At 43.1% G+C, this 26,703-nt stretch overlaps 1 protein-coding gene across 4 annotated transcripts; it reads right to left on the bottom strand.

Moving 5' to 3' along the window:
• Window positions 1–8,174: 8,174 nt before the first annotated feature.
• FAM162A (family with sequence similarity 162 member A) lies at window positions 8,175–24,912 on the bottom strand. 4 transcript variants are annotated; one of them, XM_067545951.1, is made up of 5 exons: window positions 24,738–24,912; window positions 18,971–19,102; window positions 14,933–15,041; window positions 11,632–11,740; window positions 8,175–8,425 (listed from the first exon to the last, which is right to left on the bottom strand). In XM_067545951.1, the coding sequence occupies exons 1-5, from the start codon at window positions 24,751–24,753 to the stop codon at window positions 8,330–8,332; spliced, it is 462 nt and encodes a 153-aa protein (XP_067402052.1). In that variant the 5' UTR covers window positions 24,754–24,912; the 3' UTR covers window positions 8,175–8,329. The 4 variants fall into 4 exon arrangements, with proteins under 4 accessions (XP_067402052.1, XP_067402053.1, XP_067402051.1 ...); XM_067545952.1 differs by having other exon boundaries at window positions 18,971–19,098; window positions 24,738–24,855; XM_067545950.1 differs by lacking the exon at window positions 24,738–24,912 and adding an exon at window positions 24,493–24,539 and having other exon boundaries at window positions 18,971–19,098.
• Between the last annotated feature and the right edge of the window lie 1,791 nt (window positions 24,913–26,703).

The raw sequence follows: 26,703 nt of genomic DNA on the forward strand, positions 1-26,703 counted from the left end.
GAGGGAACTAGGCTTATTTAGTCTGCCGAAGAGAAGAGTGAGGGGGGATTTGATAGCTGCCTTCAACTACCTGAAGGGAGGTTCCAGGGAGGATGGAACTATGCTGTTTTCAGTGGTAGTAGAGGGCAGAACTAGGAGCAATGGTCTCACATTTCATTGGGGGAGGTTTAGGTTGAATATTAGGAAAAACATTTTCACTAGGAGGGTGGTGAATTACTGGAATTGGTTACCTAGGGAGGTGGTGGAATCTCCATCCTTAGAGGTTTAAGGCCTAGCTTGACAAAGCCCTGGCTGGGATGATTTAGTTGGGGTTTGCCCTGCTTTAAGCAAGGGGTTGGACTAAATGCCCTTCTTCCAACTCTAATCTTCTATGATTCTATGATTTGTCTAGTTGTCTAGATTTGTCTTTGATTTGTCTAGTTGGATTGTTTCCCACAGCTCTATTCTCTGCCTTAGGATCTCGCTCATTAAATCCATTTTAGGGGTTACCCATCCAAGCAAAGGACTCTCTATTCAAGAGGTTAGTGACCTGATAAAAAGCCCCTTAAAATCAGGGCCTCCAAAATAAGTTTAGCTTTAATTTATTATAATCAGAAATACTCTGTCCTTCCTTTCTGATATTGCAAGCCATTTTCTGCGTTTTTGGTGAGTCTTTAGGGAAAAAAACATTTTCTCAAAGCAAGCAACAAACTTAAAATCCTATTAATACTCTGCTGACAGAGATGTTATCTCCTCTGTAACCTCCTCAGTAGATGTTTGTTTCAGCAGCTGTATTTTATCCAAATCTGTGAGAATGTCTCATTTAAATCCCCAAACAGTTAAGTAAGAGTAGACATTGGCATCTGCATCAGCCAATGGATTAAACTTTCTCATCCTCTGGCTCATGTATCAAATTTCCTTGCTAACCAATTCAAAGTTGCTTCTACTCACTATCTGTGTTTTTGCCACAGGAGTGCCTGTCTTACACTCTCTGCTAATTAATTTGGGACTCTCTTCTCTAATACTTTTTAGGGGGAGGTAAAGATAGATTCTTTATTCAAATTCTTGATGGCTTTTTAATACTTTTACTTTGTTCTTGTAACACTGTGCTTCCTGTAGTGTCCAATTCCGCTGTCAAACATCTCAGTTCTCCTTTCAACATACTTGAGCATTTACAACTTTGAGTGCTAAGTACTTCCTCTCTTGCCTGTACTCTTGATCAACGCATCATCCTCGTAACTGATCAAATCAATCTCTCAAATCTTGTTTTGTACTTCCAGTTGCAGCAATGCTATTTGTTTATCTGTCACTTTTCCACTCAGCAGTCTTGACTAATGTGATTTCAAAGACACCTTGTCTTTTATCAGCATTGCTTTATTCTGTGACAACTCCTCACGCTCTTGAATTGCAGTACAATACTCTAGTTCAAAGACGGAGCTCTCTGTGATACTTCTGGGCGTACCCAGGGATGTGAGGCACCATGTTACTACCTATCTTTAGTGTGAGGTAGCCTTGTCTGTGTTTGCCATGGGTCAGCTCCTCAACTCCATTAGCCATAGGGCAACATTGGCACTGCCCTCTGGGCCTCGCAGGCCCTGTAGTCACTCCGCCAATTAGTGATAGGCACACTCCAGCACTCAAGCCCTCCAACTGTCTCCTTGGAGTGTCTAGCCCCTAGTATTTAGATTCGCTGCTTCCAAAGAAGCATTTCACCCCAGCTTACTAGTTTCACCTCAGATCACTGCTTCACTTAACTCACCAGACTTAGATATATTTGATCTCATTATAAACATAAGTTTATTTAGCAAGCAGGGACATTCAAGTAGTAGCAAGAAGAAGTATTGGATACAAATGGTTACATATAAACAATATTCTAACACATGGTCTAGAGCCTCAACTTAATTAACAAGATACTCTCTTGTGGAATATTGCTCACCCAAAATCCTAGCAGTGCTTTACAGCAGGCTGGCTGTGATCCTCTGTTCATGAGTCAAGTACATTGTCAGCTCACTTTCCATGTGACGAATTCATTGTTTCTTTGTCCCACCCCTGTTTACCAAGATATACTAGTTCCAGCCTTTGTCTTATTTCACAAACAGGACACACCCTGCTGTTTGTGAAATTTACAAGAAAGGAAATCCACAGAATGAAACAATCTCTCATTTTACAACTGATTTAATATGCAAAGAGGCATACAGTGTGAGGCATACAATACCGAAAGGGCCAGACAAAGAGACTGGTCATCTGTTACCTCTTGCCTGAAAGGAACATTTCCAAAGGTATGTCACCTCCTAGTAAGAACATAATTTTCTATATAGATACATAACTGCTTAAATATTATCCATCCATACATTTTGCAGTGATTCTGATGCTCGATGGGCTACTGTCTCTCAGTAAAGACCTCTCATGCCACTCTTCACTGAGCTATTATGCATATATCTGATCCAAGTGATCCCTGTAAAGCCATAGGCACCTCGTGCCCTCTGTCCATTGGCACCAAGGGGTCCAAGATTGTGCACATATACATTCTACTGTAGCTGATTCAACAGCAGTTCCTTTTCAGATGGAGAGACTTCGGATCATTGAAACAAACTGTGGGACCGACTTGCCAAAGTCGGCTTTGTCACGGGAGGCTTGTGTGATGATGTAATGCGTAGAAAAAGTATGTACAGACAGTGATGCTGCTGCCTTGCACCGGAGCAGATACAGAAGGGTAAGTGTTAACTAGACCTTTTAAAAGTCTAGAAACAAGAAGCTGAGACAAGATGGAAAATAGAAGCCAGGTGAACTCACAGAACTATTTGAGAGCTCTAATGATTTCAAATATAGGAGATAGCCCATCTCATGTGTAATTTCAGTGTGAGAGAGTGATAATTTGTGGGATTATACCCAAAGAGAAAAATCTCTTCCACTTCAATTTGTACATGGATGTAGTGGACTTCTGCTACTAACCAAGATGGCTCGGACCTCTTGGGAGCACAGTTTCTCATGAGTGTTCATCCAGCAATTATCCATGCAGTAAGGCGAAGAGATGTGAGGTTTGCGTGAAGAGATTTGCCCTGATTCTGTGACAGAAGATCTGCTGCTAGTGGTGGAGTTATCAGTGAACAGGTGAAGAGGTGATGTAGATCTGTGAACCAATATTTTCCTTGGCCATGCTGGTGCAATGAGGAGTAATACTACTTTGTCCTGTTTCAGCTTCCTGAGGCCTCTGGCAATGAGATGAACTAGGAGTGAATGCATCCTAGAGCTGACCATAACAGGGAAGAAGAAATGCATCTGTGATGGAACCCAGACTGCGGCTAGCCATGAAACAAAATCTCATGCATTTGTCGCTGAGGTTGATTGTGAACAAATCATCTTTTGGGCACCCCCATCATCAGAAAATCTGAAGGATGATGTCCTTTCTGATTGACAACTTGTTATGGTCTGTGAAAACTCTGCAGAGGGAGTCCACTAATGTATTTCTGAAGGTGGACAGCCTTCAGGGAAGTGATGTGATGTATACACAGATTCCAAACAAGAACAGTCTCCCAGCACAGCTGAGTAGATCTTGCACCTCCCTGCTTGTTCAAGTAAAATGTGGCTGTAGTGTTGTCTATGGGAAATCACATCTACTGGTTTTCAATAGAAGGCATAAATGCCTCACAGGTCCAATGAACAGCTCTGAGTTCCAACACATTTATATGGAGAGAAACCTCCTGAGGTGACCAAAGAGCTTGTTTGAAGGTGACTGAGAAGGTAGAGGCTTCTGTTATCCAGTTCTGGGGACAAAAAGGAAGGTTCCTTGGGTCCAACCACCAACCCAGACGGTGAAGCATTTAGGCAGGTATGTAAGTCCGCAGATGCCTGGAAGGACAACGTGGCAAATGAAGCCAGGCTTGCACACAGCCAAGATGAAGTCTGGCATGAGCTACAGACATGCACGAGGCCACATGTCATTATAGAGTTGGATCTGAAGCCATTGCAAAGGGTGGCTATAGTCTGATACCCTTCCATTGGGAGATAAGCCATGTCTGTTGTGAAATCAAAGTCTGCCTCTATAAAATTTGTATTGGGTGGATTATAGTTGAGACGTCTCCAATTTGGTTTCAGGCATAGAGAAGAGAATACCTGTTTTATAACTATGACACTGTCTTGGATCTAGTCTCTTGAAGCTGCCCCCAGTAGCCAATCATCCAACTAAGAGAAAATATGAATGCCCACACAACAGAGAAGGGCTACTACTACTGACATACAACACTTTGGTGAAAACTCTCGGGGCTGATGACAAACCAAAAGGGAGCACTGTGTCCTAAGAATGATTGGTGCCTACAACAAATCAGAGGTATTTCCTGTGGAAGGGATGTATTGCGACATGGAATTATTCATCTTGTAAAATCAAGGCCAGCGTACCAATGTCAAGGGAAGAAATGATAGACGCAAGGATGACCATCCTGAACTTGATCTTTTTGAAGAATTGGTTCAGCTTTCTTAAGTCTAGAATAGGATGGAGGCCCCCAGATTTTTTCAGAATCAGGAAGTATTGGGCATAGAAGCCTTTCCCTCTATGTTGGTAAGGAAATTCCCAATTACAGAAGAGACCATAGCTCTTGAAGTAAAACTGTCTCAGAACAGGGGTCCCTGAAGAGGGATGGGGAAGGTGGGGTGGTAAAAAGAAGGAAAAAATTGGATAACACATCCCTCCTTTACTGTGCTGAGTACCTACTTGTCTGATATGATGTTTTGCCAAGCATGGAAAAAAGAGGGATAGGTATGACCCAAAACGAGGAGATATTGTTGGCATACTGTCCTCGATCGAAAGTCAAAATGACTGCTTTGAAGTCGAACATCTGATGAAAAAGAGCTGCTACAATCAAACACAGCTGGTGATGTCCGGGACACTGAGGTCTGTGTTGGAAAGAGGAACTAGAGTGATACTGTGGCCTGAATTGCTTTCTTTTCATAACTGGGGTGTAAAACCCCTAAAGAGTGAAGTTTTGCACAAGAATCTTAACGTGCATGGCATCATCTCTTTTTTTAGAAAATAACTTAGACCATTCAAATGTTAAGTCCTCTGTTGTGGTCTGCAGCTCCTGGATGCCAGAAGCTTGGAACCAGGAGGAATGCCACGTGGAGACTGCTGTGGCCACAAAATGAGAGACAGTATCAGCCACATCTGTTGCTGCCTGATAGATCATTCATGCTGTATGATGGCTCTCAGACACCAAAGAAAGAAACTGGTCACGAAATTCCTCTGGTAGTTTATCAGTAACCTTGGCTATGGCAGAGAAATTCATAAAATTGTATTAGATAAAAGAACCTGATAGGTGGTGACTCTCATTTGGAGCATGGCAGTAAAGTTTATAGCCATAGAAGTCTAGCTCTTTAAGCTCATCCTTTGGAATGGATTTAGGATGGGTTTGGTGAGAGTGCTCATTAGCAGCTGCTACCACTAGAGAATCAGGAACTGGATGGGTAAAAAAAATGCTCGAACCCTTGCTGTGGAACCTGATACTGCCTATCCACTCACTTGGTGATTGATTGTATCGCCTCCTTTGTGAGGTGAACCTTCTCACGTTGACATAGCTACTGCCTCTCATGGAGGTGGATTAAACTACGCCAATAGCAAAAGCTCTCCTGTTGGCATAGTGGCATCTTCACTGAAGTAGTGCCGTTAGTTTGGATGAGAAAGGAGGTACAAATAGGGCATTTGTCCCTCACACAAGCAAATCAGACAATTCTTGTGCCCATCCATGACAGAGATAACGGCCCTGCATATGGCACATTGTTTAAAACCTGGGGATTTCTTCAAAGTAAATAACTATATCTAAATAATTATACTATACAACACTACACTAAGGCTTGATCTACACTGGCCATGGATTTTGGCATTATCTCCTGTCGCCCTCCTAACATTTACTTACCGCGGCATTTCCACTGCGCTGTGCTGATGGGAAATGCCCTCCCATCGGCGCAGCGCTACGCTTCTTGCTGGAATGGATTTACAGAGTCGACTTCCGGGTTCGATTGAGCAAATCTTCACTCAAGAGACTGTAACTGCAACAACTAAAGCTGGTTGACCGAAGCTAAGGCTATAGATAGTGAGAAGGAAGTGAGAGGGAGGCAGTGGACACGCCCCTTTTATGCCCTCATTTGAGCAGGGGTGTATGTGAAACTTAGCAGTACTGCTTGCGAAGTCTCCAACTCAAGTGCATGAGGCATACATACACCTACATTGGAACATATGCTTGCACAATCACTTGGAGAACACTGGAGAAATATGCTGGGACAGAAAAACAGGGCACAGCTGTTTGACAGAGATTCTGCCACAAAAGACTGCATATTGCACTAATCCATACTTTCAGTGCCTTCCCCCCAACATCCTCTAGTTATGTTTTATCTTTATATTCTACTTTTTTTCTTCCTTCTCATTTCCTGTGTCAACTAAAAGTTGTTATATTTAAAAGTAATGGAATTGCTGATTGCCTTGTTGGAGGATACTTCCCTGCTGAGCACCCCTGAAGACCCCGAGATAGTAGAACTAGATGAAAGATCATCACTTCACCACTTGTACAAAACTGATCCTATTCTGAAAGGCTGCTGTTATGGCACACGCTCATCCTCAGACAATCCCCTCATGTCACAATACGATGTTAAAAGTGTTCTTTCACTCTACTGCTCCTTGCTCCATCCATGTTCCAAAATGGTCTGCTATTTCCATGGCCTAATCCTACAGCCAGGTCACATCTAAATCCATTCCCTTTCTGGGTTGAACAGAAAAGTCTAAAGTAAGAAAAAGTTAAGTCTAGTGGTCTCTAAGCCCAGCCCTTGGTCGCTGTCTGGAACTGTTTTTGGTCTCCCATTCCTGATGCCTGTACTTTCCTGCCCTCTCCTCTGGGTTCCGGTTTTAAGTGGCTAAGGCCTGTTCCTTCAATCCTCTTCACCACTTTCCAGGGCTGCACCTACCTTAGCCCTGTTTGCCAGTGTCTTCATCAGGAGTGGCATTAGCAAAGGTCCATGGGTCCAAATGCACTCATAAAAATCAGGCCTGGATTAACCAGTGCACTTGCATAAGACCCCCATCTCAGGTTTGGTCATCAGAGTGGAGCGGCAGCTAAGCCAAACTTGATTGACTGGTGTTGTGAGCTGGCATATGGGGTTGCAATAGCACTCCGGTTTTGCACCTGCCCTTCATAGTGCAGGGAATGACTTGCCTGCGGCAGCCACTCCAGATCTCATCATTGTGCGAGGCACGAGGGGACATGTTAGGCTGAGAGCCCAAAGGTTGGCACAGGGTCAGGGATATTACTTCTAGAGGCAGTAGCGTCAGAGCTCAAGGAGAGGCAAGACTAGGGGCTGTCCCCCTGCCCATCCTTGCAGGCTCGGGCCCTCTCTGACTGTCTCCACCCCTTCCCTGGCCCTAATGTGCACCCACTGAAGCAGAAGGCTCCTTCTGATAAGGCTCCCTTGGACTGAGATTGTATTTCAGGCAGTCCTTCTGCCTCCTTCAGACAGGAGATCCCCCACCTCTGCTGCTCGAAGCGGGGTTTAGGCCAGTTCTGGGGCCTTAGCCAGCTTTGTCTTTAGCTCGCGCTACTCCCCCCAGCAAGCCACCCATTAGCTCTCCTATTTGGAGGGTTCCACAGGCAGTCTTCTACTGCCAGCATGTGCCCTACTATGAGGGAGGAGATAGCTTATATGCAAGTCCCCTTCTGGAAGTTCATCCCAGTTGTCTGGGAGAAGGGAGTCAGGCTTGGAGGCAGCTTCCTAATCATGTTTAGGTAAGTGTGGGTGTGGGACACAGCACGGTATCCAAGCAGTAAAGGAAGTAAGTAAATAAATCCAGCTTATGTCCCCCACGTCTGTTGTAGCTTCAGTGACAGCTCAGCAGCTGAAGTCTCTGAACACCAACATTCACTGTGGGATGAAAAATCTCCTCTTGACCTTTTAAGGAAACAGACTGTAGGGAAGAATCTCTGCATGTAAGAGATGAAAAATCTGTATCTTTAGTTGGTTATGACACTAGGGGGAGGAGAATAAATCAAGTCCATCCTAGAACGATATGGCTGTATTACTACAATGAGGAAATAGAAGCACTGAGCATTCTGTATGAAAAGCAATTACGTCTGCTCAATTTTTGCACTCTCCTTTTTCTTCTAAGCAGTTCAAACAGGCATTTTGGTGGTAGCCCAATATGAAAGAGTCCAGATAAATATCTCGCATTACTACAAAATTTATTTGTTTTTTCTCAAGCTTAAGAGCAGAGGAACATAATTCACAAGCAAAACACATGAAGATCTATCCCTCTCTCGTCAGTGAAGAAAGCATCATCAGCTTTGTATCCTCCTTCCCAGCTCTCCCTTCTCTACTAGGGTTTGGCAGATGCACTCTGAGCAATCTCCTCTCTCCAGCGAGCTTTTTTTTCCAAGTTTTGAGTTGCAAGGGATTCATGCCTTTCAGCAGCCTACAATATGATAAAGGAAGAGTGGACATGTTACTTATGGTATTGTACAGATGAATTAGCAGCTTTAATGGTGGAAAGAGCTAGAGGGTTAAAATAAAATATTCTGAAGGGAAAAAATACTGGAATTCTTTTGACTTAAGTTAATTATTTCTTAAGGGCTAAATTAAGCCAATAGACTGGGGGCTCTGGCAGATGCTTTCCCTCTTTCTAGTCAATTATAATAAATTTCTCTATTCCTCAAAAACCAGGAAGATTTGGAAACCAAGTAAAGACAGATATACCATCTTCCAGTAGCAACTGCTGTATCATAATTCTACAAAACATTCGCCTCTAAGGTTGAAACTGCCTTTGGTTGGTGTAAACATATCTGTACCACCTTTCTCAGGGATCTTTTAATTTCAATTGCTTAATTGAAGAAGCTGACTTGATAGCTGAATTTTAATTTTAGAGAGTTATTGAATATTGTTAACAGAAGTAATTAATAAAATAGGATACAAGATGACAAAAATATCTGATTTAGCTTAACAAGCTAGAAAAGTGGTGAAAAGTTTTTCAGAATTAAATCACACAATCACAATAGTGAGCATAAGTGTTATTTTCTATCTTGGGAAGGTGACTTTAGTTAGATTTTTGAAAGAGCCCCTCAAAATAGGGGCCTTACTTGTGCCAACTGGTTATCAACTGGTTGATAATATGGTGGGGGATGGGGAAAAACATCAATCTAACGCAAAAGTGAAAGGCAATTTGGTCAATTATTTCTATGCCAATTCGCCAGGGTCTCCTTCCTGGTAGATCTATTGGTAGTCAACCCTTTTAAGGTTTTGTGTAACTCTACGCAATAGTTCCTGGTGGGCCCTACTGTTGGTGCCACGGAGGCACCCGCAACTGTCTCATTCCAAGAGGAGAACGATTCCCTTTACTGGGATGATCTCCTGTCCCTCGGCACTCTGGGGGTCTCACGGTGCCAGATACTCCGGTTCCACAATGGTGCTGGCGGTCTCAGGGTCAACCCCAGTGCCAACACCAAAGTCAGTGCCGTGTTTGGGCTCAAGGTTGTGCTTGGTGTCGGTGTCAACATCTGGATAAGAAGTCTCTGACCTGGTGGTACCTGCTCACCCAATGTCAGATAGGGACCATCCAGAGTGAAAAGCCCATGGGGTCCAGAAGAGCCACTGAGTTGGGGCCTGCCATTGCGGGAGCCACGGCATGGAGTAGGGGTACCCGTTTCCTGGCTCCAGTACCTTTTTCTGTCCCAGGGCCACCTCCTGTGCGAAGCGTAGGATTCTGCCCCTGAGTTGGATCCTGAACGCTCACTCCTGGGGGACCATGGGGTGTGATGCCGATGATTGGAGCTGAGACGATGGCTAACGAGGCATCAATGACGGCTTTCCTTTTGATGGTACTGTCCCTGCTTTGCTGGTACCAGGGCATCTGCTTCTGGAAGTCTGTCATGGGTCTGTAGAGACTGCAGCACTGTGCTCTCCATGAGCTCCCTGGCCACTTCAAATATCTCTGGGGTGGAGGTTAGTTGTAAGTCCTCCTCCTCCAGCTCCATAGGTAGGGGGCTCGTCGGCGCTGGACTCAATGCACCCCCTCTCTGGGGCCGGAATTGATGGTGTCGCGGCCATGGGAGCGATGCCTGAGTGGCCCAGCCTGGATCACACTCCACAAACACTCTTACGCTCTGAAGTTCTAGGCGTGGGCAAGCGACCCATTTGTCCTCTTCTGCTTCTTTCTGGGGACTTGGGAATGAGAACAGTGCTGTGTGGCCGCAGAGATCTTTGGTGCTGAAGACCCCTTACACTGCTGAGGATCTCATGAGTCAGAGTCCTTCCTTGGCACTGAGTCTCGAACTGAAGCTGGTGTGCTTTTGGTTGAGGTGGATGTGCTGAGTCCCAGGTCTGACAGGCTCAGTGATGGACAAAAAGCCGCCTCCATGAGGAGAAACTTTAACCTCTGGCTCCTGTCCTCCTGCAGAGACTTTCGCCCTCAAACAAAGATTTTGCAGCGGTCCCCCAGGGGTGCATCACCCAAACTCTTGACACAGTGTGCAGGTCGCTCTTTGGCATGGGCTTTTTGCACGCCTCGCACGACTTGAATCCAGGGGACTGAGGCATGCCCCGGCCCCAGAGGGAAAAGACTGATCCCATAAGGGGATCTGCCTAATACAACTATTTTATCTAAACTAATCCCTTAATGGCTAACTATTAACGTTATTCTAACTATTTACAGGCAAAAGCCAAAGAGGATAAAACTGGGAGAAAAGGACCCTTGCGAAGCAAAAGGGCATGGATTCCAGCCAACCACCACAGGCAGTAAGAAGGAACTGAGTGAGTGGAGGGTCGACTGAGCCCTTTATAGGACGCCCTGAGAGTGCAACTCCAGGGGGCTCCAAAGCCAACTCTAGGGGTACCACTGGGAGAAAAACCTTCCAGCAACTGTGCACGAGGCACACGCAAACCTAACTGGAATCAATATGAGCAAGCACTCGAAGAAGAACATGGGCCTTCCTGCTCTAAGACCAGGCTCCACATCTTCCCCAAATAGTATTATCTGAATATAGGATTAAATCAAGTGTCACAGATTGCCGATGTTTCCTCTGAAAATACAATGGAGCCTCCAAAGCCAGAGGAATTTAAAGAGATGACATCTTAGGTGTATTATAAAGAACTAGCCTATTCACTGCAGCATCTAAATGATTGGGAAGGGAAACACCACCACCCTCTTTTGCCCCAGTTATCTATTGGGAGGGTCCTGGTCCCAAAATTCCTCTCAGGATGATTTCTTAAGACGTGCCTGAGAATACACTGCAGTGCCTCTTATTATGGACCCAGTACCAGGAAGTGACGGGCATCCTCAAATCCCAATGAAGTTGGAAACAGTGGAAGTTATGCAGCTTCTCACCACCTATATATGCACTTCCTGGAGCACTACCTCAGTGAAATACACACATAGGAAAGGGATAAAGTAAAAGTGTGCACATTCCCACGGAGGCACAACTGCTGTATTTATAAGAAATGTAGCTCTCTCTCTCCTGAAAGGGTGCATTTTGGTGTTGGGTGAGTTTGGGGGGAGTGGCAGTCTTTATTTTAATTTTTGTTTATTGCTTTAATTAGTATTTGTTGTTACTTCATTACTGATATTAAGACAAATCTGAGGATTGTGCGATAAGGTCCAGCTCGTCAACTATTCAGTACTGTACTCACCCGCTTTCCTTTAATGACCATCACGATGCATCCCAGTATCGTCAAGGCAATCATCACATAGCTGATCTTCACACGCAATTTATTTCTTGCACTATCGAGCAACTCATGCCTCATGAAGCAAAAAGGGAGGCCAAAATCATTATCAGAGACTTCTAATCTCCTGTCATGCTGATGAACAAGAATCCATACAATCTACTGTCAAGAAAATAGCATTTGTACAAGGCCTTTCACCAGGATCCCCAAAGCACTAGCCCTTAGCACTGTTGAGAACAGAACACAGATCTCCTGACACTCAGTCCATTGCTCTAATCACTAGACAATGCTGTGTTTTCATATCATTGGAATAGGGTATCCCTTTTGCTCTGCCTAATAGTCAACTTCTGTCTTTCCGTAAGGTTGGGGGTGGGAAATGTGTTCTTACGATAGTGTTTTCTTACCATTGGCTTCCCCCAGTGCTTACCTTAACCTGCTAATACATGAAAAACTACAAACTGCCTTGTCCACATTAGGATTTTATCATGTTAACACATGGTAGGACCACCTTTTTTTCTAGTTTGAGCACATCCTGAAAGTTTGCAGGGTAAAAAGCAAGATTAAACTGAAAGAGTTGAGCTTTTTGGGAGGGATGCATCAAAACAGGTTTATATATTTTTTCTATTGGGCTTCAACACTGTGCACCATAAATGAAACTTTTCAGCAAGATAGCCTCCTTCAGCACTGGGTTTGGAAATCTAGCCGCTATTAGAGACATTTTTAAAACACTAATTTCATATCAGCTCTCTCTAATATGTTCCAGCAGTTTATGCCCCTAGGAAAATTTGAGCAGATCTTGGTAGAACTCTAAAATTTAGCTTTCTACTGTCTTCTGGAACAGTTCTTAAGAGGGTTGAAATGAAGATGGAGGATTGTTTATGCCATGCAAGTTTTACCCTGGAGAGACTCCTTCAAAACTCTTGCAAATGTTAGTACAAAAAACTCTTCTAGAGTATTAGAATTCTATTGGAGGGATATAATTTTCTGAACTCTAGGTTAGTTTAAAAAGTTATTGTCTATTAAATTCTATAGATCTCAGTCTATAGAAAATATGCCAAAAAAATTTATACCATGGAGGCCCATTTAGCATCTGTATACCACTTTTGTAGGGGTCCACTGTAACAGAAATACTAAATTTCGGTTTTTTAATTTTGGTTCTTTAATGTTAAGGCCAACCTGGGGCCACTGACCCATTGATATTTGAACTTTGAAGTATTTCCCACACAACATCTGCAGCTACATCACTTGCTTCTGGACAGTTGCAGCCTGTCCTACTGTTAGCTCTTAAGAACGAGTCCCCTATAAGGCCAGTTTCAGTCATCTTGTTCTTCCAATTGCCCTCCATGGAAGGCAAAGTAGAAGAACTAAAAGATTTGTCTAAAGGAAGGTGTCAAAATAATAATTCCATTATCCCAATGTCCAGAATTTGTCAATGGTGCCATTCCACTATAGAATGACACAGTAATCCAAATCGGAAACTTCTGGGCCAAGCTATTTTTCATTACAGCGTTCCCCCAAAACAACACTACAAAATTAAAAAAATGAAGTCATCACATTTTTTGAGCATCAACTGTTTTCTCCAATTTGCCTCAATTTTTCCACAAAAATTCTATCTTGATATAATGTATCATGTCGGTGGAATTTCAGATGGATTGGTTTAAATGTAGCATAGTCTATCTTACATAGGTAGCCTTGATTCTGCCTTCGTTCTAGAGTGATGGTATACAACAGGTAACGTTTCATCTGTAATATGATTATATGTGAAATTCTTAGGATTAGAGAGTTCAGAGACCAATCATTTATGCCATGGCAGAGCAGAAGCCCCACTATGACTTTAGTCACTCTCATCAGGTAACAATAGAAGATTAAACTGGCCCAGCATAAGCAAAAAACATTCCACTATTCTGCTGCATATTCCTGGGCATGAGTCTCTAACAGTTCTTCAGCTGGCTTAAAACAGGGAAGAGTGGTCAAGGCCTCCAATCACATAAGCATTTCTGTACCACTCTGTTCTGCTACTAATACATATATGAGGACCAATAAAGCCATTTACCATTTAGATCAGTGGTTCTCAACTTTTCCAGACTACTGTACCCCTTTCAGGAGTCTGAGTGGTCTAGCGTACACCCCAAGTTTCACCTCACTTAAAAACTACGTGCTTTCAAAAATAAGACATAAAAATACAAAAGTATCACAGCACACTAGTACTGAAAAATTGCTTGCTTTCTCATTTTTACCATATAATTGTAAAATCAATCAATATTAATATTGTACTTGCATTTCAGTGTATAGTATATAGAGCAGTATGAACAAGTCACTCTGCATGTACCCCTAGTTGAGAACCCCTGTCTTAGAGACAGTGCTTATTTGTAACTTAAAAAGATAAGCATTATAGAGGATATTCTGTCTCTGCACCATGTATTTGCACAGGATGGAACATGTTTTAGGGAAATCCCCAGAAGTGCTTATCGTCCCAAAATAGTGCAAAATTGAATTCACACTGGGTTCACTTTAACAAAAGAATTTTAAAACAGACATTGTCAACATAGCTCATTTAAAAATAAAAATCCTTATCTATATTAACACCAAGTGTAATTTTTCAAAGGTTTCTTTTAAGTCTGATTTAGACTTCACCCTGCCTGACAGTCTAAAATGGTCAGTTTACTTTTTGGTTCTCACACATTAATAGGGTGTTCATACTGAGGCTATACTTGTTGCAGAGAAATTTTGACAAAGTTTTATTTTCATACTATTTGCTTAGTTTAAATCCCAAGGGAGACTGAGTTCTCTCTCTCCAGGACTATAGTTGTTAATAATAATAATAATAATGATATTTATAGTCATCTGATTTATATTAGGTGCTTTGTTTCAATAATTCCTGAATGATGTACTTTTCATGAAACAAACATAAAACACTGTTCATGGACATTTAAAAAAAATCAGGAAAACATTTGTATTCATATTAGGGTTTGCAAAAGCTTTTTAAAAAATTTAGGACGAAAACTAGTTGGCTCAGGGTCTCCTTTATTGAAATGACTGCTACTTTCTCATCTTCCTTTTGGGACAATCATGAGGGGCTAATCTAGGCAAATCCATGCCATCCTACATCAGGATACAGAGATCACAGCAGTGTTAGATTTCAGTCATATCATGTTCCTGACATCACACCCCTGCAGAACCAATACTCAGTTCTGTATACTTTCGTTCAGTAACTCATTCCTTGGCAGGAATACACTAGCGTACTTATAACTTCAGGACTGGCACTTACGAGACAATCTCTGGTATATCATCTGCTTTTTTGAAACGACCTGACCACAGCAGGACCTTCTTTTCCCAGTCTGAGGGCTTGTGTCTTGTCATTGTGAAGGGGGTGTGCCCTATAGCAAATGTGGAAAAGAAGATATTATTCTGTGTATTGTCATAGCTTAATGAAACTGTCAGTGTAAGCAACACAAATCTGCAGGTACAAGCTCTGCTGTAACTAAAGAGGGAGCAGAAGTCACATGAACAATCCTAGAGAAGCTGTAAAGGCACATTGAACTGTAAGTGACAGAACTTTACCCTGGGCCCCATGTACTGTGCCTTCAGAATTTCAGAGAATGTGCCTCAACTCTCACCTTTCACAGAATCATTCTCCAGAATCAAAGTTTTTTGGATTGTTTTTTTTTTTTTTTTAATTGTGGGTCTGGTTCTCCACTGTTTTGCACCTTTTATCATAATTTACACATGTACAAAGTGTGTATTAGCTTTGTTAAAATAGGGTAGTATTTCCCATGCTGCACGGTATGAAGGACGAGCTAGGGCAGTGGGGCTCCAGAGATTCAACTTTCATTTAAATAAAAGTAAGTCTCAAATTGCTACGGTTGAGAAGAAAACCTTTTAAAATGTGATTCAAATGTAACCACTGCAGAAACATCTGCCTGAGTTTGTAGAGAACCTCAGATGTGATTCATTTCAACAGGGGCTCATGTGTTAATTATGACACTTTAGATGACAACATTTGGTTAACTATTTCATGGTTTTTCAAAACATATAAGGAGAAGTATACTGTTAACAGCCTACCAATGTTTTCAATTTTAGCAACCTATGGTGGGAGTGAAGAGGATGAGATTGGTTTCATTTTCCTGAAGGTAGGCTCAGCTTTCAAGAGTTTGAGAAATACTGCACTAAGCTAAGTGTCATACACTACCATTCTAACCTGGTAGTATTTTACATCTACTTTGCACAGCTATAAATTACTACAAAGAATGTGAAAATTTAGAGAATCAGGTCTTACGTTTCTAGCCTGCATATTTGTAAAGACAACCTTGGAAACATGAACCATGAATAACTAATGCATTTTGTCATCCTCTATCTGCAAGCAGACACAAAAACTTTACCTCAGACGTGTGAGTTGCCCATGTTTATCTCAATGGAGTTGCTAACTATGAAACCTAAATATAAACTATTTTATCACTAAACAATTTCACTACTAATCATAGTAACAAGAATATTAGAGGATAAAAACATCCTACAGTTTGTACCCATGGATTAAAAAAAATGTTTTAATCTGATTATCTAAATAGGTTTCCTTTTTTCTAAATAAGACTTATTTAATTTAAATTTTAAAAAATCCTATCTGAAATTGACATATATTGTCAATTTCAGATTTCAGATTTAAATTATATTAATAGATTATAATAATTTAAAGTAGCTATCAAAAATATTAAACAGTATGTTTGCTGCCAAAACTTCAAAGTCAGCTCATTTAACTGGTGGGAATCAAAGCCTAAGCACCTGGAATGAGTTTGTTGAAGTGCTAAACGAGCTTTTGACAGCAAAAACCTCTTCTGCAGGAGAAGAGAATATTTTCTTCATTTCTTTCATCTAGTTTAGTTCAATGATTAGTTCATTGAAAGGTAAGAAACAAGCTGAGAGATGAAAAAGCAGGAAAGCTTGTTTTTCCTCTTCCAATCTATGAATAAAAACTAAGTGTGAGGATAAACTACTACAGTAAAGCCTCAGGGTTACAAACACCCCAGGAATGGAGAGGGTTCGTAACTCTGAAATGCTTGCAACTCTAAACAAAATGTTATGGTCATTCTTTCAAAAGTTTACAACTGAACATTGACTTAATACAGCTTTGAAACTTTACTATGCAGAAGAAAAATGTTGCTTTTAACCATCTATTTTAAATGAAACAAGCACAGAATCAGTTTCCTTACCTTGTCAAATCTTTTTTTTAAACTTTCCCTTTATTTAGTAGTTTACGTTTAACACAGTACTGTATTGTATTTGCTTTTTTAGTTTCTGCTGCTGCCTGATTGTGTACTTCCAATTCCAAATGAGGTGTGTGGTTGACCAGTCAGTTCGTAACTCTGGTGTTCGTAACTCTGAGGTTTTATTGTAGTTCTAAAATCTCGAAGGACATGGTGACCAGAAACAAATTAGTTCAAATTGCTAAGTATAGATAGGTAGATAAATGTTTAGTAAATCTGTTAAATAGTTTAGATAAAATTAAGTAAAACAAAACAAAAAAAATCCATGCCTTGATCAATGTGCTAGATACACCTAAGAAAAAAAGGTTGAGGCTTTTCTAGTTATTAAATGAAAGGTAAAATGCAGTTTTTGTTCATTTTTAACTGAATTTTAATTTCTATCCAAATACAGCTTGACACACAAGCCACAAGTAAAAATTAACGACTACCTAACAAATAAAAAATACAACACAAAAAAGTAAAAATTAAGAATTGACTAAACAGACTTAATTAAGCTAATTGCTTAAGTAAATGTGAATAGATTTAGTGTATCCTCCTGACTAACAAAAAGCAGCATCAAATTTAGTGCAAGAGTATATCTGGTCGCAAATCAATGTGTTTTAATGGTTACCAACCAATGAGAATCAACCTTTCACTGGGGAAATAACTAAAAAGTGTTAATGCAAAACATGAATTGATTATTTCCGCTCAGTGATTTAAATTGCTTAGATCTAAATCGATCCATCCTGAAACTCTCTCACTGAATTTAATATCAGTATCAGCTGCTGTATTTTTGTATTTAATCAGTAATTAAAACCCTCGTTTAAAAAATGTTAAATGAAACTGCTACAGAATTTCCCGTCTGCCACACCAGAGCATCACAGAATCTAAGTCTAGTTTCCCATGGAGCATAAGCCTTTACATTACCTGAGGATATAAAGAGCTCTTCCTAAGAATGTAGGTCTCTGGACTGCATGCTGAGCCAGTGAAGTTAACAAAAGTTGTGTCATTGACTTCTTTGGGCACAAGATCAGACCCTCAATGACTCCCTCTTCCAAACTCATCCTCTCCATCCATATGCAAGCAAAAGGAGACAACTTCTGCTTTTGTTTTCAACACAAATGTCGATAAAATGCCTTATTTTGAGGAATCCCTTTTACCTATTGGCTTTGACAGTCAGAGCAAGAATTGGCCTGTTATACAGAGGGTCAGTATAAATTATCACAGCTGCCCATTCTAATCTTAAAAATAAAATCTGTCACCAGACCTGACACTGACTTGAAAGGAAAAGAGTTCATCCTTAAAGATGGGATTCAAGTCAGTGGCAAATTCAGAATGATCCTGCAGTGTAGAGGCAGCATATTTCTAGTGAATCACTGCCTGCATCTGGGAAGGGGCTCTGCTCAGGAACTTTCAACACTATCACAACACTCACAAACAGAAATGGACTTATTGTGGGAAGGAAGCAGTTAGTTATAGAATGCAACTGGGAGATTCTGAATGCATAAACAATCAAACAAGAACTCTTCTTCGCCTACTAGGAATAAAAGGCTTCACTATTGTCCCTAGAAAGAAAAGTCTTTCCTTTGATTAGGAATACAGTCTTGAATTTGACATCTAAATTTAATGTTCTATCTTTTGAGTGAGAGAGAAAACCAAAATCCTTTTCACAAGAGCAGGGCCTTGTGTCTTGACCAAATTTCTACTCAGGACATTCTGGCTACCTAAATATCTGCTGAAGTTTTCTTTGTGCAAGACATTTTTCACTTTCTGTTCCAACTTGTTGGCTGGCATTGCTGTGAGATTTTGAACTACCACATTCCTTCCCAGAGATAACTGCATTTCAGAGAGATAAAGTGATCCCTAGGTATAGTTTGTACACTTAGTAAACACATAAACCATATTGTGAAGAGGATCCTTTAGAATAAATGTTGCTTTATGAATGCAAGACGTTTGACCTATGTTCTTGATTTCATGATTGTTTAATAATTCTTTATATCTGTTCCTCAATCTGGTAGCTACACTAATAGTAACACTAATACCTTTGAATCTCAGAGAAAAAAGCTTACCCTCTACTTCAGGCTTTTGTTTGCTCCCCTCCTGAGATTTACTGCAAAAGCCTCTCTTGATCTTCAAATCCATTCCTTTAGTTGGTCTCAGAATTGAGGGAACATTCCTTTCCAACATCTTAGTAGCTCTGCCTAGAAAACAAGAGGAAAGGGGCTGTAATGGGCTGAACAGAATCCAAAGGTGACTAAAAAAATTTCAAAGCAAATGTGAGTAACCATGGAGATTTTTAGAGTACTTAAGGGTTGAGCTTTAAACAGAAAAAAATGTCTGAACTTTAAATACAATGGACCTGGTAATCCACTACACTCAGATTTTTGGGGGGGCGCCGGGTGGGAGGCAGGAGGGGCACTTGACCACAACCTTACACAAAACTGCAGCCCAGGACCCCTCATGGCAAGGGAGGGGGGGAGGGTACACTTTACTGGGGCCCAGAGGCCCTGGAAGGCCCGGGCCCAGGCTGCAACCGCCATTACCATGAGGAAAAAACTTTTCATGGCTCATGAGATTGTATGTATGGGATGAGGGATTGTGGTATGTGTGGGAGAAGTTTGTACTGGGCCTGAAAAAATTATACTTGGGCCCTGACTGCAGAATGGAAGCAACTTTCCAAACACTGATCCTGTATAACATGATTGCATTTAGTTCATGCTTTCAGGTGCCTCACATTCAATCCAGGCAATGCTGCTTAAAGAAAGAGCAACAGGCTTGTCGTACTCCAAAGCTAAGTCAGAAGCTTGAGGCAGAGGGAGCAATAGCAAAGCAGAAGTTTACAGTATTGAGACAGCTGCCTTATTGTGTAATAGGAAGTTCTATGGCCTATACTATACAGGGCAGAGCAGATGATCAAAAGAGTTCCTTCCAGCCTTAGAATCTATAAAGTCAGAAAAATTATAATAAGGAAAAATGCAGAAGCTAAAAATCCTTTACAAGACACCTTTAAAAAAAAGTTAGGATTGTGCCCTTTTTACTCCTTATGCTGGTTTAACAAGTAGGGGTTTTTCCAATTTTTTATTTTAAACTTTAGAATTACATGGAATGTCAAGTCTAAACTTCTCTGGTTTTGCTGTAAGACCTCTGGGAGGACTCAGGAATGTTTACTGTGAACTGTGACTCCTTACGTGAAAGGGTAATGGTGCAGAAAGGCTTTGTTGACCCAAAATGTTAGTCACTAAAGTTAAACAATTGTAAAGAGGGGGAACAACCCCTTCCCCCCAAATTTGAAGTGTGACGGAAAAAAAAAGGCAGCTTTACTTTCATTCTCTTAGCTTTTGTGATGTCACCTTTCCACTAGTGCGTTAGACATAACTCCTTCCAGCCATGACAGAACCTGAACGACTAATGTAAAAACAAGCAGTAAACCCACCCCTTCCAAACTTAAAAAATAAAATACTTTTCAAGCCTTCATAAAGAAGCAAAAAAGACACAAAACCATTTCTTCTTTGCAAGTCCTTTAAGTCCTTTCAGGCCATGCCTGAAATTTTAGCTTACACTGCTGTACTCTAGGAGACAGGACATGCCATGCTGTTCTTCATTCCCTCTTTATGCAGTGCTGCCAAATCTCACAATATTGGGGGTTTTTCTTAAAACCCCAACACGTGGAGTCAAGTAACTACATGAAATCTTAGCTTTCACATTTAAAAGAAGTAATTTTTTTGCCCTCAGTTACAGAGTGTGTGAAAATTATGACCCGAATATACCCTAAAGGTTCAAAAACTACAAAGCAAATAAGAACCCAAAATGTATTTTTAATCTCATGATTTTAAGTAAATCATGATTTCTAAGACTTAATTTATAATTATTGAATACTTGGGTTTGGCAATATTGCTTTTGAATAAAGCAGAAAAGAAAGTTGCAGTAACATTAACTCTCTAGCTTTTGATCTTGTGTACTGTTAGGAAACTTCAGTGAGGGTCCTATAGGTAAAAGCTTCAAACAATGGAAAGGAAGAATAGTCTTGCACTTAAGGCATTGGACTGAGCCTAAAGAAATGGAGGTTCACTTCTTCACTCTACCACTGACTGACAGGGTGATCTCTGTATCCAATTCCCCCATCTGTAAAATGAGTATAGTATCACATCAGAATGGTGTTGTGAGACTATATCCACTAATGTTTGTGACGTGCATAGTTACTACAGTAATAGTGTGCCAATATTAGATAGATAAATGGAGGCACTGAAGTGAAAGGAGCAATAGTAGCTGGATGGGCCAGACAATAAGGGAAAATGAAAGTTACTTAGAATGTGTCTCCATAGCGAATTTTCCCAGGATAGTTGTGCTGGTAAAACTTCTCCTGTAGATACTCTTACTCTGGAGAAGTTTATATCACAAACAAGGGAGTCCAATTAACATCACTTTTCATGTTTTTATATTGTGAATGTGTCCAACTACTGGGTCCAGTCCACCAGTTCCATTTTTCGTTAATGTTCATGCCGTGCTTTTTGGAAAAAAATGTGAAATGTTGTAAAGAATACATAAATTATAATCTCACTTAAACCACTGAACAGCCATCAAGTGAATTGTGATAGAACACACACTCTGACTTACACAAAACCTGACTGCATTCAGGAAGAACTCAGATCAAATTCATGGAGGTCAGGTCCACCAATGCCTATTAGCCCAGATGTGAGGGATGCAACCCCATGCTCTGGGTTGTCCCTAAACCTCTGACTGCAAGTAGCTGGGACTGGACAACAGGGGAAGGATCACTTAATAAATTGCCCTATATGGCACCGGCCACTGGCGTTAGACAGGAAACTGGACTAGACAGACAACTGGTCTGACCAAATATGGCCATGACCCTGAATGGGGTCACGATCTCAGCAAATGGAGTTGCAGGTCCAATGGGACAGATTCAGCCCATGAGACACTATTTGCTCCCTGAATGCATCCAGACCTGCTTTGGAAAGACCATGCCAGGAGGCTGCCATTTTGTAGATCAAAATGCACCCACTAGACAGCATGACATCACATGTATGGGGCATGAGAGATTTTACAGATCAAAATGGTGGCCTCCTCATGTGGTATTTCCAGAGCAGATCTGGACACATTGGCTGTGTGGATGTGGCTGTGCGGATGCAATTTTGCCATTTGTACCATCTGGGTGCACACACATCCAGCTGAGAGACTTGAATCCAGAAGTTCCTTATCTGTGGGCAACAGCCTTATCAATAGAGCATCCTCTTTGCTTGAGCTGGTAAGAGCCTGTGCTAGCCTTTTCTGAGATGGGACTCTGCAGTGGTTTACAAGATCAGTGCAGGGGCCATATCTTCTTTTATGCCATCCTAAGTAACCTGTTGGCATTCGATAAAGAATCATTGTACGTCATGGTCTCTGTGCTGCCCTAGCATTACCACACAGGACTTTGCTAAATCCTGGCCTCATTTGCTTAACAGTGAATCCTCGTTTGTGATAAGAGGTTCAATGGAATCATTTTTAGATAAAGTATCTGCTTCAACCTCAAGCACTTACCTTAGTGATGCAGTTACATACAAAAAACAGGAGAGCAAGAAATGTGCTTGCAAATATGACGAGGCTTTGAGTTTGGCTTCACCAGTATTTTTGTCAAGAACAAAGAAAGGCCAAAATGCCTCTTATATCACTCGGTGTTATCTAGAGAAAGCATGAAGCTTAATAAACTTAAATGATAACACTTAGAAACCCTTCACAACGAACATATATAAAAACCAAGGTCATTTTTTCCCAGTGCTGGAAAGAAGTTTGATGTCAACAAGTGTAAATCAAGAGAGCTACGCCTATCTCTCACCAAGCTCAAAAGGCATCATTTGAGGTGTACCACTGCATCCCACAGGCCAAGAGACTTTGATTTTGCCAGCTGCAATCAAGATGGTGAAGAGAAATGTGTGGGGAAACAGGCAAAAACTCAAAGTCATACCACTCTCCAACAACACAGTGAAGCAAAGAATTGAGCAATAACAGCAGATCAGGAAAACACTCTGTGGAGCACGTGAAAAACACGGATGCTTTCGCTCTTCAGGATGATATGAGCAATGAGAATCGTGATGCACATTCTTTGGCTTTTGTGAAATATACAGGAGAGGGTGCAGTTCTCCAAGACATTCTGTTCTGTCTCCCTCTTCCTGGACATGGATGATGTAAGGAATGTTCGATGTGCTACATGCAAGACAAAGATATCCCGTGTGCTTGCATGGTGGGCTTTTGCACAGATGGAGCTCCAATTATGGTAGGACACAAAGCAGGTCCATGTGCCTTAGAAAAGAAAGCTGCTCTGTCTGCTGTGTGGACTCACTGCATGATTCACAGAGAACAACTGGCATCTAAAGCTCTGAGTCCAGAACTAAGTGAAGTTTTGTAGCAGATCTTGTCAATTGTGAACTTGATGATGACTCAGCTTCTTCACATGCATCTGTTTGCAAAATTGTGTGAAGACAGGGGGTCCAATCATGACGTGTTGTAATTCCATACTTAAGCTTGATTCTCACGAGGAAAAAGTACTGGAATGGTTTTTTGAACTGAGACACAAGCTGTGTGCCTATGCAATGGACAGCAAAGTGTGAATTCATTCATTTTCTCTGCGACCAAAGGAAGATGTGCCTTCCTGCCTATGTCACAGACATATTTGGGAAACAATGAATTGAATACCTGTCTGCAAGGAAAGAACACCACATCCATCAGCTGAATGATCAAATCACAGGATTCATGAAAAAATTATTTTCTGGAAGCATAATCTATTGAAGACAAACTGTGAATCCTTCACACAACTATGCAAGTTCCTGCCTGATAATGAAATTATTCAACCTCCCTTCCACAGGTGATGGCTAAGCATCTCAGCCAGATAGAGGAAAAGTTTGCATCCATTTCCCCGACTTAGATGTGGCAGAGCATGATTGGGTGCAAAACCCTTTCCCGTTCAAGTCTGATGCCAGGGATTTGCCAGCAACTGAACCTGAACCGCTCCCTGAAATGTTTCTTATGAGGAGCATCTGCACAACTTTCTCTGCCGCAGTTCTGGATTGCTGCCAAGAACCAATACCCCGCATTCTCAGCATGCGCCTCCAACGGCCGGTGCACAAAACTGTGTGAAGCTGCATTCAGCGCTCGTGTGTCCCTCACGTCTCGCTGGCAATCTACCAGTGGTGTCACACTGGAGATTAGAGGTGCAATTTCTGTCACACGGCTGGGCTTCAAGAAGCAGTGCGTGTTAGAGCGCACTGACTGACTGACGGACAGAGGCCATGTGCAAATCCTGTGGTGAGGGCGGCAGTGCGTTGTCGCTATCCGGGATCACACCGCACGCTGCGGGCAGGTCTACCTCGCAGATGAGGGCGGCAGGGCGCACCTCGCTCAGGGCTGTGAAAAATCTACACGCTTGAGTGAGGCGGTTCAGCCGGCCTCACCCTCCCTGCAGGCAGCGCCAGGCGGAGGAGAGGCGCTCGGCGGGCCTCTCGACCCTCCCTCGGGCCCCATCGAACCCTTAAGTCATCGCTCCCAACGGTCACCCCGGGCCCCATCGAACCCCTGCGTCATCGCTCCCAACGGTCACCTGCCTCGCGCCCCATCGAACCCCTGCGTCATCGCTCCCAACGGTCACCTGCCTCGCGCCCCATCGAACCCCTGCGTCATCGCTCCCAACGGTCACCTGCCTCGCGCCCGCTGCTGCTGCCGCCGCGGGCCGGGCCCCCTCCCCCTCGCTCTGCTCCCCTCACTCGCGGCCTGGCGCTGGCGCAGTAAGAGTGAAGCCAGCCGGTGCCGTACCCGGGGCGGTCCCTCCCTCCCTCACTCACTCACCGGCGGCGGCCCACATCACGGTGCTGGCCCGGGGGCAGGCCCCGCACAACCTCCGCCGAGTCTGTCGGGCTGAGGCCCCTCGAGGTCAGTCAGGCCGCGCGACCCCCAGTAACTGGCATTGAGCAAAGCAACGGCTGGCAGCGAGGGCCAATCCGCGCAGCGTCCCGGCACAACGCGTACGCGACGGTATGCGGACAGCGAGCATGCGCGGTAGCATCCCATCCCATCCCATCCCCGCGTTGGAGCTGCCGGACCCGGTGCCTGCATCCCGGCCGGGGCGGGGCTGAGCGGCGCGGATGGGGCCGGGCGGCCAGGTCTGTGCTGGGGTAAGCTGCGTGCACCGGCAGCCGGAGGCAGGGGGCCCAATCAGGTGCAGGGGGCAGGAGCCGGGCTACCGGCGGCGGCGGCTGCCACGCGTGGGGTGAGCCCTGGGCTCTGGCTGCAGAACGGGGGGCGGGTGATGGAGGGGCTCTGGCGCCCCAGCCCCGGGAGGGTGCATCGCAGCCCCCCTCGCTTCCCCAGGCGGGGCTGGTAACGACACCGCCACCCGCTGCGCCTCCCTGTCCCTAGCTGAGCGGCCACCGTGCGCGGGGAGCAGAGCGGCGCTCTGGGGGCGTATTGGACGTGTGCAGACACGCTAACACACGTTGCGGTTCCAGCGGTGCGCTGCGTGTGTGTGTGTGTGTGTTGTGTCAGAGACTCCCGCACCGGCGTCTCCAGCTGCATAATGCCGCATAGTTCACGGGCTTAGCTCGCTGCGCTCCGATCGCCTGCACGGGACGGACTGCCTTTGTCAGGCCATCGGCTGGAGATACAGCTCCAGGCCTTTACGTTATTTTCATATGTTACTTTTAGCGAACAATGTGCAGGGGGCTGAAAAGGAAAGGAAATAAACATTTTGTACAGTCCAGGTGTAACCCACATTTGATTGTTTTACATCCAAAGAGAAGGGGGAAAGCAGTGCTCACTTATCTTAACTTTCCTGAGTGTTGCCTGGAACAGAAAAGCCTTTAAAACATTTCAGAGGTATCAGTTTTGGTTTGACAACATTTCAATACATGATTTAAGTTTAAAATTTGTTATAGGTTTGATTTAATTTAATAACAAGAGTTGTCATAGAATCACAGAATATTAGAGTTGGAAGGGACCTCAGGAGGTCATCTAGTCCAACCCCCTGCTCAGAGCAGGACTAACCTCAGCTAAGTCATCCCAGCCAGGGCTTTGTCAAGCCACAGCTTAAAAACCTCTAAAGATGAAGATTCCACCACCTCCCTAGGTAACCCATTCCAGTGCTTAACCACCCTCCTACGAAAAAGTTTTTCCTAATGTCCAACTTAGACCTCCCCCACTACAACTTGAGACCATTGCTCCTTGTTCTGTCACCTACTACCATTGAGAACAGCCTAGCTCCATCCTCCCTGGAACCCCCTTTCAGGTAGTTAAAGGCTGCTATCAAATCCCCCCTCATTCTTCTCTTTTGCAGACTAAACAAACCTAGTTCCCTCAGCTACTCCTCATAAGTCTTGTGCTCCAGCCCCTAATCATTTTTGTTGCCCTCTGCCGGACTCTCCAATTTGTCCACCTCCTTTCTGTAGGGGCGGGCCCAAAACTAGACACAGTACTCCAAATGTGGCCTCACCAGTGCTGAACAGAGGGGAATAATCACTTCCCTCAATCTGCTGGCAATGCTCCTACTAATGCAGCCCAATATGCCGTTAGCCTTCTCAGCAATCAGGGCACACTGCTGACTCATATCCAGCTTCTTGTCCACTGTAACCCCCAGGTCCTTTTCTGCAGAACTACTGCCAAGCCAGTCGGTCCCCAGTCTGCAGCTGTGCATGGGATTCTTCCGTCCTAAGTGCAGGACTCTGCACTTGTCCTTGTTGAGTCTCATCAGATTTCTTTTGGCCCAATCCTCCAATTGGTCTAGGTCACTCTGCATCCTATCCCTACCTTCCAGGGTATC

The sequence above is a fragment of the Emydura macquarii genome, unplaced genomic scaffold (genome assembly GCF_026122565.2).
Source record: "Emydura macquarii macquarii isolate MOO-44397 ecotype Brisbane River unplaced genomic scaffold, CSIRO-AGI_Emac_v2 contig_1119, whole genome shotgun sequence".
NCBI lineage: Eukaryota > Metazoa > Chordata > Testudines > Chelidae > Emydura > Emydura macquarii.